Source organism: Pseudopipra pipra, chromosome 2 (genome assembly GCF_036250125.1).
Source record: "Pseudopipra pipra isolate bDixPip1 chromosome 2, bDixPip1.hap1, whole genome shotgun sequence".
Classification (NCBI taxonomy): domain Eukaryota; kingdom Metazoa; phylum Chordata; class Aves; order Passeriformes; family Pipridae; genus Pseudopipra; species Pseudopipra pipra.
Genome location: NC_087550.1, coordinates 49,510,152 through 49,525,758, shown reverse-complemented (window position 1 = coordinate 49,525,758; position 15,607 = coordinate 49,510,152). Strand labels below are relative to the sequence as shown.

At 35.6% G+C, this 15,607-nt stretch overlaps 1 protein-coding gene across 1 annotated transcript in view; it reads right to left on the bottom strand.

Moving 5' to 3' along the window:
- The window catches only part of FRY (FRY microtubule binding protein), a 190,523-nt gene that overhangs the window by 78,357 nt on the left and 96,559 nt on the right, over positions 1–15,607 (bottom strand). Inside the window, 7 exon segments of the mRNA XM_064645493.1 lie at positions 1,294–1,380; positions 2,239–2,421; positions 3,526–3,781; positions 7,925–8,032; positions 12,295–12,427; positions 13,655–13,826; positions 15,462–15,548. Of these exon segments, the coding sequence (XP_064501563.1) occupies positions 1,294–1,380; positions 2,239–2,421; positions 3,526–3,781; positions 7,925–8,032; positions 12,295–12,427; positions 13,655–13,826; positions 15,462–15,548 (1,026 nt within the window).

Below are 15,607 nucleotides of genomic sequence, written 5' to 3'. Positions count from 1 at the left end.
AATGTCCCCTTCTGTGCTGGTTTTGGCTTGGGTAGAGTTAACTTCCTTCACAGTGGCTAGTATGGGGCTATGTTTTGGATCTGTGCTGAACACGGGGTTGATAATACAGAGATGTTTTTGTTATTGTATTGCTCACACAGAGCCAAGGCCCTTTCTGCTTTCCCTACTGCCATGCTGGTGAGGAAGCTATGGGTGCATGGGAGGTTGGGAGGAGACACAGCCGAGACAGATGACCCCAACTGGAATGTCCAAAGGGATATTCCAGACCATATGACACCATGCTCGGTATATAAAGTAAGGGGAAGTAGAAGGAATGGGGGGACGTTTGGAGTGATGGCATTTTTCTTCTCAAGTAACCATTATGCATGATGGGGCCTTGCTTCCCTGGGGATGTCTGAACACCTGCCTGACCATGGGAAGCAGTGAATTAATTCTTTGTTTTGCTTTGCTTGTGTGAGTGGCTTCTGCTTTTCCTATTAAACTCGCTTTACCTCAACCCACCGGTTTTCTAGCTTTTACTCCTTCTGATTCTCTCCCTCATTCTGCTGTTGGGGGAGCAAGTAAGCGACTGCATGGAGCCTGGCTGCTGGCTGGGGTTAAACCACCAACAGTCCTTTTTCACATCCAGTGTGGGGCTCTAACCCACAACCCTGAAAAGGGCACTCATGTGGCAAGGACCATTTGTTGCTTTAAACCTAATCAGGCTGAAAAGAGCCCCAAACTGAGTGTTTCTGTTCTCTAGAAGAGAGACAGAGAGATAATCTCTAATAGAGCAGGCAAAAAAAGTTGTCTTACATTCCAGTTTTCTACTGATACTTTTTCATGCAAAATGTTTAATTTCTGCCACTTCTAGTGCATGTTAGACACATGAGGCCCATGGGATAAAGAAAGCAGAGATTCAGCCCAGCTGGGTATTGCTTCAGAGCTTAGACTCAGGTTTGCAGGTAGAGAACACACAAGGAAGCTAAAGTTTATTCCCTTCTCATACAATAGCAGTGAGTGACTTCCAAGTGCCTCAAGGATTTGGTGGTGCTGGCAATAAGACTTTTTCAACAGGTCCAGAATCCAGGTAGTTTTGATTATAAATTTTGTTTATTGTTGTACGTAGTAACTTCTATATCCATAGTACCACTATTTTCATGGAACAGATTGTCTGGGACATTGTGGAGCCTCGGAGCTCCTGGGTAGATGGCTGGAGCCTTAAAGCTGTATGATTTCTCAGTTTTAGTTCTGGTATTTCATGTCTGATATTTGTTATGTAAACACTAGCAGTAACAATAGAGTAGTACTTACTGAATCTGAAACAGCCACATGAATAAAACTTTCAAGAATAGAAGAACTCAACTGATCCATGACATCAATCATAGGTCTGTCATCATCCTGCATAACACAGAGAACACAAGTTAACTGCTTCTTATTTTTCTGGTACATGAAACAGAACCATCTAAAAATTATGACATGAATCTAAAATAGCTAAAAATATTCACTGGCAATGATAGGTATATTTTTTCTTTTCCATATTAATCTCAGAACCATGTCCAGGCTGTGGTTTGAAATGAAGTTAATTTGCAGCTATAGCTCACTGCTTAGCGAACAAAAGCACATATCAGAAAATCCCAAATGACTTTGGATAACTGGTATCAAAAGACTGAAAAATTAGCTTACTGTTTATTGAAGCATTCCTTTGCCATGAACGCACATATTTGTGTTCTTAGGCATTTAGATGGCTCACTGGGCTGTGACTGCCCGTACACAACATGATTGTCCATATTTCTATATCCATAAAAAAGACTTACAGGTCTTTACTATAGAAGGAAAATGTATGTGAATAAAGTCAAATGTGTCTTGTGCTGTGTTTTTTACAAAATGGTATGCTACAGGAATGAGTTTAATTTCCAATATAAATTTATAATCCTGACAATACAAAAATGATCCATGCAGTAAAAAAGGTTTTACAGTGTATTTTACATTCACATCACGCCAAGAGAAAACATTAAGTGGCTGCACATGTTTCCGTTCAAATTCTTAAACAGGGCATATGTCATTAATGCTACACTGTTGAGTACACAGAAAGGTTTGCAGTGTTCAGGCAAATAGAAATAGTAAGATGAGATCAAATGCTTTATTAAGTGCATAGCTGCTACACTGCAACAATCATGTTGAAAGCAACTATAACAGCAGTTTTGAATTTATCTTTGGAAAATTTTAATTCAAAGTTCTGGTCGAAAAAAATCATACCTCTGCTTGGCCAAGGGCCAGGAATAAAGAGCGGATTTCTCTGAGGATTAAAACAGCCAGTTTACGTGTAGCAACCTGGAAACTACACAGTAGAACCAGTGCAAATCCTTCAACTGCATGCAGTACGTTAGAATAGGGGCTTCTTTCAGACTGTATCCTGTGGCTGGATCCATTTGGTATCAACTGTAGAACAGTGCAAGAGAAAAAATGCAGTGGTGGTGTTTGAAAACCAGGTCTCCAAGCAATATTCTATTTAACTAGGACATATAAAGAAACAAAATGCACAGTTCACGTAAATACTGGACTAGAAAATTGACAGTACACCCTCGAACAACCAAGTTTTGTTGCTTTACATTACCTTGTTCCACAAAAGCAATGTATGAGTCAAGTCCGTTGACTAAACACTTCCCTCTAATTTTCAATTAATCTACACACTTTTTCCATCCTCCACTAGAAAGTGAATTAATAAGTCAGACTGTGAACACTTCATACTTTTTCTACTCCAGATAGCAGGTCCTCAGGTCCTTGTTTGATACTGTAGCAGCCAACACCTTAGGTGGGTGGCTTCTAGAACCTAACTTCATCAGTGAAGTGTAACCATATTTAATGAAAAGTATGTGAGGATTTTTCTTTTCTACATTTTTTTGGTACTGCTATTATTACCTATTAATTAACGGTCCTCTGTGACATAAAGCAGACCTCATGCTTGCCCAAAGGAATGCATTTACAATATGATTAGTTTAGCAGATAAGACGACTAAAAATCATTTCTCATAATGAAAATATCTGTGGGACAGTGCAGATGGGAGGAGCAGGAGAAAAGCTGTTCAGTTCCCAGAAATATTTGTAACAAATGGAGACAGCAGGCTATTGTAACAATCAGGTTCTTTGATGTTTCTGAATCAACCAAATGAAATGGCTATGAAAAAAGAAGATTATTTCCCTCTTCACAGCATTCCCACAAGCATTATCAATCTGTTTCAGTCCTGGGAAAATGTCCTTCTGCTGTAACTACATACACATATTTCACTTTATGTGCTTTTGTTGATGTGCATATTTTAGTTTGACATGCATTCTCTTATGTTGCTCAACAACAACATCTGCTGTATTACACGAGGATGTAGCTGTCCTCAAAAGACATGTGAACTAATTACCTAAAAAATTTTTACACAGTAAATTCTTCTCAGGTGAGTAAATACAAAACACACAAACCACAGCAATACAAAGGAATATAATTTCTGCCTTCAATTAATATAAATGTTAGGATACAGATGTCTTGATTTCATACCTCTCCAGACCTGGTTTTTGCCTGTTCAGAAGCTTTTCCTGGAGTGTGTATTACAAGCTTCCATTGTGTAAGCAATTGTAGCAGCAACTTCAGTGAAGTATCAAGAAGGGTATGATGCATATCATTCACTTCACGTAGCAGAAAATTAGTAAAACCAAAGAGTACATCCTCCCGCCAGTCAACAAAGTCAACAAGTAGACCCTGAAGAGAATTCTGTGCAATGTGTCGAAGTTCATCATCCATATGGATAGACAGTCTGTAAGTAAAAGTAAATGTCAGATAACAACAAATCTAAGCAGTGTTTATCATAGCACGAAGCATATGTTTCTCAGTAACATAACACTGATAGAAGATTCCCACTGACAATGTAAATTCGAATGATGCTATCATAGTTTCATTATTACTGACCACAATTAACATCCTTGACTTGTTTTTATATTGTAATTCATGCTATAACAGTGCCTGAAGATATTCAAGGATCCAAAAGAAGTGTGTTCCACTCCTAAAATATAGTATCTCTAAAGTACATCCTTTGGCGACTTTGCTGTCTCCTCAAACCAAGTAAATTTTTTATTTACTCACTTATAAAATAACTTCTATTTAGTTATGATAGCAAAAGGCTTACAAATTAGTATATTATTTCATAATGTATGGATTTATTTGTTAAATTTAAATATAAAAATAAAAGAATCGCAACACCTCAGCTGCCTAACAGTTAAAATGAATCTTTAGCCCAGAGGCAAATCTTTACTGAAAGTAAATCTTCAAGACAATTAAAAAGAAGCATTTGAATTTAAAAAACTGCTTTATATTGTAAATAAATTAGGATAGGCAAAAGGGAAAAACAGCCTCAGGACTTTCTATACTTTTAGAAACACACTGGACACCCCCAAAGTTCTTCCGAAAGATGGTGACATTTCTGGTCCCATTTTAAAATTTTATTTCCTTCTGTATTTTCATCATGTTGAAGTTCTTTCCAACATGAATTCTTTATACTTTCTTCTGATACAGAAATCATAAAATCACTTCTGTGTTGGTAGTTGGCAGAATAAAGTAAATTCAGATTAGCATGTTCTGCATGTTTTGGTTCATTGCCTTTATGATGCATTTTGTTTTAATTACCCATGAGACTGTAATTTTCTGTAGTGTGTTAGAATTCATTTTTAAAGTATTTTATCTACATTTAATCTACATAGTTGAAAATGAGGACTCATTATAACAAAATGGACAGAAAGCTAGGAAAAAAAACCAAAATAGCAAATGGAGTGGAACCGAATTCCATTCAGTTGGAAGAGTATGATGAGATGTGGTTCGTAGAAAATTTGATTCATTATAGCTGCCTAATTTGGAGGCAGGGGACATTTCACTGAAGTGAAATGAAAACAACTGCCATGAAACTTCACCCCTGGAGAATATGACTCCAAAAATAACTGTTATGCTTTAATAACCATGTGACTTTCTATATAAATTTAGAAACAAAGTATTTTGTTGTGCTAAGAAAGGATAATTTTTGTCTCCTCTTCAGAACGCCAAAACCAGACAACCAAGCAAAACTTTTGAGACTACGATTAAGTTGTCCTTGAAATGACTTCCACAATGACACAAAGTTATAACAGAAAAGAGGATACAAAAGATATACATCTCCTAAACCCAAATAACAGCATTAACTAATGAGATGAAATTCAAAGTGAGCATAAGAATGCATCTATGTATTACCACTATATGACAGGCAGACGAGGAAGCAAGTACAAGTTTGTTTGTTTGCACTTGAGTCAGTTAAATTTAAGACCTACTTGAAAGTTTGTAATGAATGGTTGCAGTGGGCAGTGAAAGGGCAAAAGATACAGTATATACTTGACATCTGCTCTATGGTTTATAATTTGAATAGAGCTGTCCTGGAAGAAAGTCTAGCTGCTCCTTCTGGAAACTGCCAAAAGACACATCTGTTGTAAGGATGAAAAACTTAAACCAAACTGTGAATAGAAGAACAGATTAACCCAAAGATGTTACTTTATCTTTAGTGAAAAGAAAATATTTAACAGCTTTTAAATCCCAACAACACAGTCCCACTAGCAGAACAGTTTCTAAGGTTCTTTTGAAAAACAGAGAGGAACTGAAACCTCACCTCTTCAAAGTTTTTTATCCCTGCATTGAATTTAGTCTCTGACCCAGAAAAGACACAATACTGTAATGTAGTGTTCTCTAGAACAGCAAAGACTTACTTCCTGGGCCTACTTTTTCATAACTGGGAGAAGCAGTCAGTCTTAATTCCTTAAACACTTCATTACTTTCTTCTCTGAAGGTATGTTTTTATAGACAGTTTTCAGTTCATGGAGTACCAGGCTAAACAGATCTAATTTTTTCAACTCACTGATCTTTTTTTCCCCTTATTCTCTGGTCAGTCTCTTCTTCAACTACAGTGCCCCAGCTTGGACACTGTTCTCCAAATCAGGCATCCTTGATAGGCATTAGATCAGAAGAACTTTTACAAATCTCTTATAGACTTATTCCTATTTATATATGTGAATGAGGCTTGTCCTTTCATAAGAACTTCGCTTCTTTGTATCTGTTCAGTTTTTGATCCTGCTCAGCAATACTGAGACCTTACTCAATTATGTGAACACCACTCCTGAATCATCAACTATTTTTAATTGCTTTCCAACCTATTATGTACCTACTTATTTAACCAAAATTGTGTTTCCCTTGCTTATACATAATAATCTGATTTAAAACAGTATCAATGTCTCAAAGATGTTGTAGCATGATTACATGCAGAAGAGGAGAAGACTCCCAAAGGTCCCCTTGTTAGGGAAAGGCTGAGCACATAATTGCTTCTGAAGAAGTTGCTCTAGAGATGCTTTCCTCAGCTTCTCTTGATGTCTCACTTCTTTTCACAGTCAGAGGCAGATAACTCAGCAAACGTACTGCTTGCATTGTCCCAGCATGACAACTAACCAAGAAATGCTTAGAATCATGACTGATCTTTTCTGCATGAAGTTTGATGAGAGAATAAAGACCAGTGTTATATTGACAGTTGTGAGACTTAAGGGGGGAGCACTAATTTATAACGAAATCCACATTAGCCTCCAAACCTTCTTAAGAGAAGTAACAGGTCTGACCTGGACAATTCTCTGAGATTGAAGAGCTGTGACCTGAATAGTTATGTGCTTTCTACCAGTTCAGCTAAAGTCATTAATAAAGATAGAACGCTAGTTAAAATATCGGATTAAAGGAAAACATGTCCTTCTAAATTTCCCTTACGCAGAATTGATGCAACTGTGTAATATGGTATCTATATAATTTGATAATGTGATGATTTAAAACAACATCCAACTGATTTACACCAAACAATGTAAACACAAGGAAATCAAGCTGCACTGCAGCACAGCTACCATTGGCTGATGATTTGGCTTGTTTGGCCATTTGTGCTCTCTACTACTAGCAGAATTAATTGTTTCACTGCTTTAGCACATCCCTGGGAGTTGATTGTTCAAGGAGCAGAAAAAACTCCTTTTGCATGTAACCCTCTGGCTCCCGCATCTGCCATTCCTCACAGATGTTAGAAAAGCAAGAACAGGGTGGCAAAGATTGCTTTGCCACAGTTATCTGAGAGCAATATACTGCAAAGGTCTAATGGTTCAATTTAATATCACAATCCACTTACATAAATAACACAAGCTGGAACCTTGGATACTTGAACTGAAGTATTAGAGTCCTGGATACTTGAACTGAAATTTAACAGACTGACAGTACCTGTTATCATAATTATTTGCCATAAGTCACTCATTTGATGTCCTGAAACCTAACTAGTTTAGCAATCGTGTTGTAGGCTACCTTATTCCGTGAAGTCCATCTACACAAATTAAATGAAAGGAGATCATATTTAAACTTATCTTTTTCTTTATGTATAATAATAATAATAATAATAATAATAATAATAATAATAATAATAATAATAATAATAATAATAATAATAATAATAAAACTTTTTTTGTAAGATACCACATCTGGTATCTGTTTTACCAAAGATGGGGGGGATCATAAAACTAAACAGGTATCTCCATGTTTTTCCACTAAAAAGAAAAGATGTTCTCTCTTCTTAATCAGAATGCTGTGATGGTTAGAAAAAGGTAATAAATTGTGACTACAATGAAGAACAGTGAATATCATGTAACCTATGTACTGACGGAAAAGAGTTTTGGATGACATACTGACTCTTTTATAAAAATAGAAGTCTATAATATAAACACAAAAATTGTAAAAACATGCTAGGACTCCTATGTCTTATTCATTAAGAGCTATTTGCTTTTTATAAACATATGGTTTTGTCTAAGAAACAGTTTATAAATTCTGTGGCTTGGTTTTTCATATCGTTCCCCTTAATGCTTGAACAGCTTACCTTGCCAGCAAGTCGATCAACTCGAGTTTTGACATTCCATCAGGAAGCAATCGAGGAATAGCAGCAACACATGTTCTGAACAGATCGATTTTTGGTTTTCTTTCACCACTGAAAAATTAAAACGGAATTTTAACTAATCTTAAGAAAGAACTATGTTAAATGAACCACCTCCAGTTTATCAGAAAAGGACTGGGCATAATGAAATTCCAGATGTCTACTAAGAACATCTGGATGGAAAGTTAGACACTATAATGAAATAAGAAGAAAACAAGAATACATTTTTCTTTTGAATGAATGGTTTTGATTTTGACATTTTTCATGCATTGTATCTATACAGTACTTGAAAAATCAATTATTAATGATTCATTTGTTTCTTTCTGAGAGGAACTGGAAGATATATAAAGAATGGCAGTATAACATAGGAAGATTCCTCCATCAAGATCAGCATTTCTACGATGAAAGCTTCGGATGAGGCAATGAGGAAAGAGTTGGGGTGTTCTCCATCATAGTGCAGCTGTATTACACTGGTTATATAAATCAAACACCAGATATGTAACAAGTTCAAATAACATGACTGAAGATCCAGACAGTTGCCCCCAATAGGGCACAGACCTATGGAAAACCATCACAATACATTATTACACTGAAAAAGGTACATAATTTAGAGGTAGGTATGGCCAGAGAGTTTCTGTTGATCACTGCCAGAGACAGCAGCCCTTTGGCAACTCTTATCAGCTAAACATGTTTTAGCTGCCCCAAGACTGTTCTAGTCTGTGGAATGGCTCAACTGCTTCCTAACAGCCTGGGAAAGTCATTGAGCCTAAAGTTCAGCATCAACCAAACACTAGGTTGGAAGTCTACAAGTCTTCTAAAAGTAGCTCAAGTTTCAGCTGTTGATTGTTTTCAAAACAGATGCAGTTGTTTTCTGACTAGTTTCCTACACTTTTTGGTAAGTATGCAGATCAAATACGTCCTTCAGATAGACTCCAAAATATGGATTTTTTTATTTGCTCATTTTTATCTCAATGATCTATTATTTGATCATGGAGCATAGAGGAAATTACCAAAGTGTAACAGCATTTCAAACTGTGCAGTCTTTCCCACAATATTATTACTTATTAGTCTGTAATATGCTTTGGAGGGATCAAAACCAGTAAGGTCCTATTTAGGGATCATACTATTAACAGGCAGAGAAAGACTGTCCCTCTTTTAATATGCTTCTGATAAAACTAGAAAAGGATGAGGGTGAAAAGAGAGACACCAGGCATTGTAAGCTCCATAACACCACACTGAAATAGAGTGACAAAACAAAACATGAACTTCGTTTTCCTGTACACCAGTCCGTTGCCCTGATTACTAAATTACTCTATTCCTCCATCCAACAGAGGACATTGCATTTGCATACATTACTTCTGTGTTCAGTCACAGAGAAAATCTGGATTCAATACAGTCTAAAATAAGATTTAAGGAGTAACATTGACCATTCACTGAAACAATGGGCACTGAAAAGGCATAAACTGACATTAGACTTACTTAATTCAAAGACTAAATACAGTTTTGTAGTGAATACCATTCTGTCTCTTAACACCCTATAGACTTATCTGCTTGGATATATATTACATTAATAAAATGTTGATATTGTTTTAATCAACTGTCTTAAATTGTACAGTTAGGGAAACTATTTTCATAATGAATTACCTCTGTCTCACTGTATCTATATTCCAACAGATAGAACTTGAAAGGTGTCAGCAACTGACTGGAAAAAGAGTAAAATACAACATCTCACTGAGAATTTGGTTACAAACAAAACCCTTTCAATTACTATTGCTAATGCAAATACTACTTGGATTAATAACTAGTGCAAAAGCTACATTTTTATAGTTGTAAATATTAAAGTGCCATTGGTAGTTTTATCTGCAGGCAAATCAAGTAGTCCTTGCTGACTTGAAATGGAAAATGAACTTTGCAGGGTTTTCTTACTATCAGTCCCCAGCCAGGGTAAACAGTTTGTGCATTTCAAATGGAGACTTGTAAAATAATAGTCTGAGAGGAAACTCTTCTGAAGGCAAATAAGTAATTATTTATAAATATAAAAATTTGTGGGTGTTTTGTGGCTTATCAGCTGCTCAAAAGAGTGGCAGGGGAAGATCCAAATCTGAGGCTCAAGTTCCCAACTTATCATCTGAGCTACCAGGCACAGCATGTGAAGTGTCTGGCAAGAGGGGCCTCACAGAGCCCTGCCATCATCTCTGGCTGACTGAGGATACAACAGGACGAGCTCTGGATGAACACAGTGACAGCAGTCCTCACCTGGACACGTGTGTTTCCATACCAGCAGTACTGGATTTTAGTCAGGTATTGTCAGCAAAAACCTTTGAAGTACTTCCAAGGACAGGTTTGTATATTAGAAAAATGGATGTCCTATTCTGACTAGATGTTGGAAAGTAATTATAACAAGTATTGAAATTCATATTCCAGTGCAGGATGCAAAGGATGCTCCATACTCAAGATTTTAGTAAGACTTTCCATTTATTATTTCAACAATAAATGCTTAAAAGATCAGTCATTAAATATGGTAGCAAGTCTAACACTGCCAAAGAAAATTCCACAATCTGTATACTTTAAAATGTGATGTCTATTAATTGCCTAGCTACTTCCCTCTGATTCCTATTTTGTTTGTTATTAAAAATACCACTATGATATTCAGTTTATACATGAACTATATGTAACAACGACAAAAGCAGTAACTTTATAATGTACATAAATGTAGTGTGGTATCTGTGAATTAAAGCCCATAAGAATTCAAAATAAATATGTAACTCTAATGAAGCACGGAGTTCTGAGAATAAAATGGTAAGCAATTACACAAAAACAGTATGTTGGCTTTTCCACGTATCCACAATACAGGTTTTGAAAGAATCATTTTAAATGCTGATAGTAACAGCTAATGATGTTCTTGTGAGTTCACATAATTTTAGATTGACTGATAATTAAGCATCTCAGATATTTTTTTCCTTGGAAGAACAAGTAAAAATGTGTTATAATGTGGTTTGCCTTTCAAATGTATATATTAAATCAGAGATCATCTGGATATAAAGTACAACACAAAATACAGAAACTTACATATCTAGATCTTCCAACCTTTATATTTCTGACAATAGTTACTACCAAACCATAAGACTTTCTGAAATTTAAAACTCTTTTAAATTTATTTGTTCACTGACTCTAAAAATAAACAGTACTTTGGTGATGCTGAGAAACCATCAAAAGCATATTTATAGCTAAGGTTAAGCAGACTTCTTATCTAAGTGCTCAAGGTTTTACTATGCAATTATCTTTTGAGAATAAAATGTGAGTTTCAAAACTCACTTTCTCTGCCACAAAAGCCTGGATACCCAAAATGGTTATGAAAACTGGCTGTGAGTACTGAAAAGGATGCGGGGTAGGACTATAAGAAAAATATGAAATATTATTGGATAGTAATATTAGCATTGACTATAAATAAATAAGACTACACTGGTAACACAGCTTACAGTCTCATCTAAAGTCACTGCAACAAACAAGGGCAGAGGAATGATATTAAAACATAAAGACTCTATCAGTTCTAAGAGGTAGTTGAATTTGGCCAGTCATTGCAGTCTGTCTATCACTCCCAGTATTCTTAACAAGTTGATTTTTTGGCAGTAAATAAAAAAACAATCTCAAAGTGACCAGTGTTCTTTTCATTGCAAGGTCTTCTCACAGTTGAGAACTCTACAATCTGTGCTTTGCACGTGTCAAATGATGTCTCTGTGTCACTAGAACTCTCTCCAGGAAACTTCCTTCATTAATAATTTTAGATAAGGGTGTAAAATGCTGCTGTTCAAAACAGCTTGAAACGTACTGGTTTGATTCCAGTGGGGTACTGTTTAAATCCAAGACTTCTCAAAGAATTACTTGGGCTTTTAATTAAGATTTGATTTTGACTACAGGTATGAATAGTAATGGGAATTTTGAAAGATTATTATTAATACGGATTTATGGAATTTTTTGCATTTATTTTGAAGTTCAGTGATGCAAATATACCCTGAGACAGTGTTCTGAAGCATAGACTGCCAGGTTTTCCACTTGAGCTTTCAATTTCTACCATGTAAACATCCATAGGATTCACACATTATTTTGCCTACATCAAGAACATCTGTTCAATTCCAAACATTGCAACAGGCAAAGAAGCACAATCAACTTGTCATAAACACTTTTTCAAAGTATATATTAACTAAGCTAAATGTTCCAGTTTCTTGCTTATTCTCTGATGACTCATGATAGACAGAAATAAAGTTCCAAAATTACATCTCAATAGTTTATAGGATTTACTGTTCCTTAGCACTCACGTAATCATGTCTTCAGGTTCTTTGTTAAGCATCTGTATGTTGGTGAGCATCATGCACCGACCCACTTCCTTGTCAAGGTGTCTGAGTATGTTGTCCACGGCTTTCCTTACTTGAGAATAATATAATGACATACCTGAAATAATATGCATTTTTGTATAATTTGGGATATTTATAGGTACATGTATTTCAAAAAACAAAGCTGCTTACTCATGCTGTGCTGCATGAAGTAAGATCAATGTTTTCCTCATGAGACAGCATATTCCACTAGGAATTATATTCTGATTCAAACACAGAATATGTTGCCTGCTCCAAAAGGAATGCTTACATATTATACATGGAAACTAGAATACTGTATCATAAACAGCAAAAAATGGCTGATACAAACTAAGAATTTAACAGTGCAAACATTTGTTATCAAATACTACGTTGTGCATTTGAACAGCAGTGGGTCTTACATTGCTTATTTCTTGATATTACTACAATAATCTAGCACAGTACAACACAGGTCTTTGCCACTTGTTTAGACTTGGTTTCATTCACATAATTTTGGGGACTTAAGGAAGTGTGAAGCTGAGCAGCCAAATTGTGTTTTTTGACAACAGAAACAGGGCATGATATAGAGGCTCTTCTACAGAACAGGGTTCCCTCTACACATTGCCTACGAAGTAAGCTCAGATAACAGTGCTAATAACATAGGCACTTCAGTACAACTTTATTTTGAATTTAAAAGTTTTGCCCTTTTGAAAGTTTCACTTTGCGTGAGATACTGCATGTAAAATGAGGATATCAAGGGAATCTTTAACGGTTTTCAAAGCTGGTACATTTTCTGAGCACAGGCACTGTTTCTAACAGGATGAATATCCATGAATAAACAAAGCTATTCAATGTGGGAGGCGTGTCCAAGGCACAGGGTATGTGCCGGGGCAGAGGAGCCCAGGGGAGCATGTGCCGACATAGGTAACCTCATTGGTCAAGAAGTCACATGGTGTTAAAGGATAAAACAGCGCGGATTTTAAAATAAAGGCTCTTTGTCTCACCACCTCACGAGGAGCTGTTTTTCCTTATTATATAAGGACTTTGCGTCCCCTGCAATTCAACGATGAAAGAAGCTAATCCTTAACTATCTGTGTATTTAATCCATCCTTGTGGAGCACGACTGAGGACTTTTCAGAAAAATTTAAGAAGAGCAGCATTTGTCAAACTAAATCATACATTTCAATAGAAGGTACAATAAAATAAATGCTTACAACAAAGAAATCAGTTGAATACTTAACAATAATAAACTATTCTGCTCAAGTGCTGAAGACTTTTTCACATCCATTCTCATCCAAGTTTCTACTTTGTCTATTATCTTACTGACCTATCATTTTAGCTTCTTCCTCTGTAAGAGTTTTGCTCAAGTACGTTTTCTTCACTCTGAGAGTGTTTCCAGAGGGAAGGACAGCTCCAGTCACTGGCATTGGCGGTTCACCATCTTTTTGCTGCAAGCTATCAGCAATCACCAAGAAAGCTCTCAGACCGATATTCATTCTCTGTAAAGTTCAGAAGATGGATGAGTATCATAATCAAATAATCACATTCTATTCATATTCATTCACTTTGAAATTTTGAGTATGCCCATGAAATACACAGTGAATTCATATCTCCACTATGAGCAGTGCTCTCCCCTCTTAGAACTTTATTTCTAACTATTTGCATTAGTACATTATGTTTTTATCTTCAGGATAAAACACATGACTATGATCTGAGATTTAGTAATGCACTGTAAGTGGACCTTCAGTTAAACACAAATGTCCTACGTGGTCCACTATGAAAAAAGATCAATAATTGTCTTGAAAGGCCTCTGGGTTGATCATACTGAGAGAAAAGTCTGGAATGATGCTCAGTGTCAAACTACAACGCGAAAACATCAGCAAGATGAGTCTAAGCGACCTGAATGCCTTCTGGGAATTCACCAGAGGAAAACTTTCAGGCTTTGCATTGCAATGACTAAAAGACAAAATGTTTTCCATTTTTCAGGAATATGTTCCAAAAACTCAAAGGCTGTTCTACTGACAGTCTCCCAGAGACATGATTACATAAATTATGGGCTTTTTGTTGAAGAATGCTAAAATCTACGTACATAAAAAGTGGCTCTATAGTTTCACCGTTTTCAGATTTACAATGTTGTTGAGAAAAAGTAAAATTTCAGATGTTGATTCATGAAGGAGCTAAGGACTATGTCCACCCCCTATCAGCTTGAGTATATGCAATGCTAGCACACAATGTCCTTTGCAGGACTCTCCTCAGTCAATAATGCAGGTGACTGATTCAGAGCATGGCGGGCACTACCTGCTCAAAAATTCTGTTTCATTTTTGTCTATTCTACTGCGGAAAGATGAAAGCTGTGCTCAAAGTAAAGCTTGTTTTTCACTTTTGCTGCTTTCGACAGTAAAAGGTTTAATCTACTTTTCCACATTTTTTGTATCAAATATAATTTTGGTAAGGTAACTCATTCTATTTTAACACCTTAGTGAATAGATATGACTGTTTAATACTGCAAGATTAATATTGACATATGTTATGAGATGATCACCAATTATTTTTATTTTTCATGTGTTTATTCTTAATTTTCAAATGAAATATTTTCAAAATTTTAAGTAAATGCATTATTTTTAAGAGAATTTTTAATTCTTTTATTATTTATTTATATATTGATTTTTTTTTGAAGTTTTTCAAATTTCTGTTGTTTTCTTTTTTTGTCATCTTCAATTCTTCTTGCACCATGTACTCTTTTTCAGTAAAACTGTTTTGAAAAACATTGGAATTGTTACAGAAAAATTACTGTTATATTGAAATAGTTTAAGCCATTGTATGTAATAGCAGCAGAGTGATATGGACATCAATATGTTGATTTATTTATTTATTTATTTATATTTTTGTTTTATACAGTTGCTCTACTTCACATTTGATATTCTTCACTGAGAAAACATGGGATAAGCATAAACAATGTGACATTTTACAGGTAAAAGTCCACAGATGTATTTCAGCAATGAATCAAATTCAAGATTTGGCCTGAAAAATGGACAAAGGTGAAAGCATGCTTAGAATGGAACCAGGAAGTACATGTAGCACAATACACTACATATTAACTCAGAAAAAGAAAAAAGAGCAGATGTACATCATACCTCAGGGTTGAGACTGAAAGCTTTTGCTGGTTTTCCAACACAAAGGAAGTCAAAGATAATTTCTTTCATTGCAAAATCTAAACGCTCCTAAAACAGTAAAAATACTGCAAATCATTAGCTGCCCACTTCTGCTACTCATTTTATTT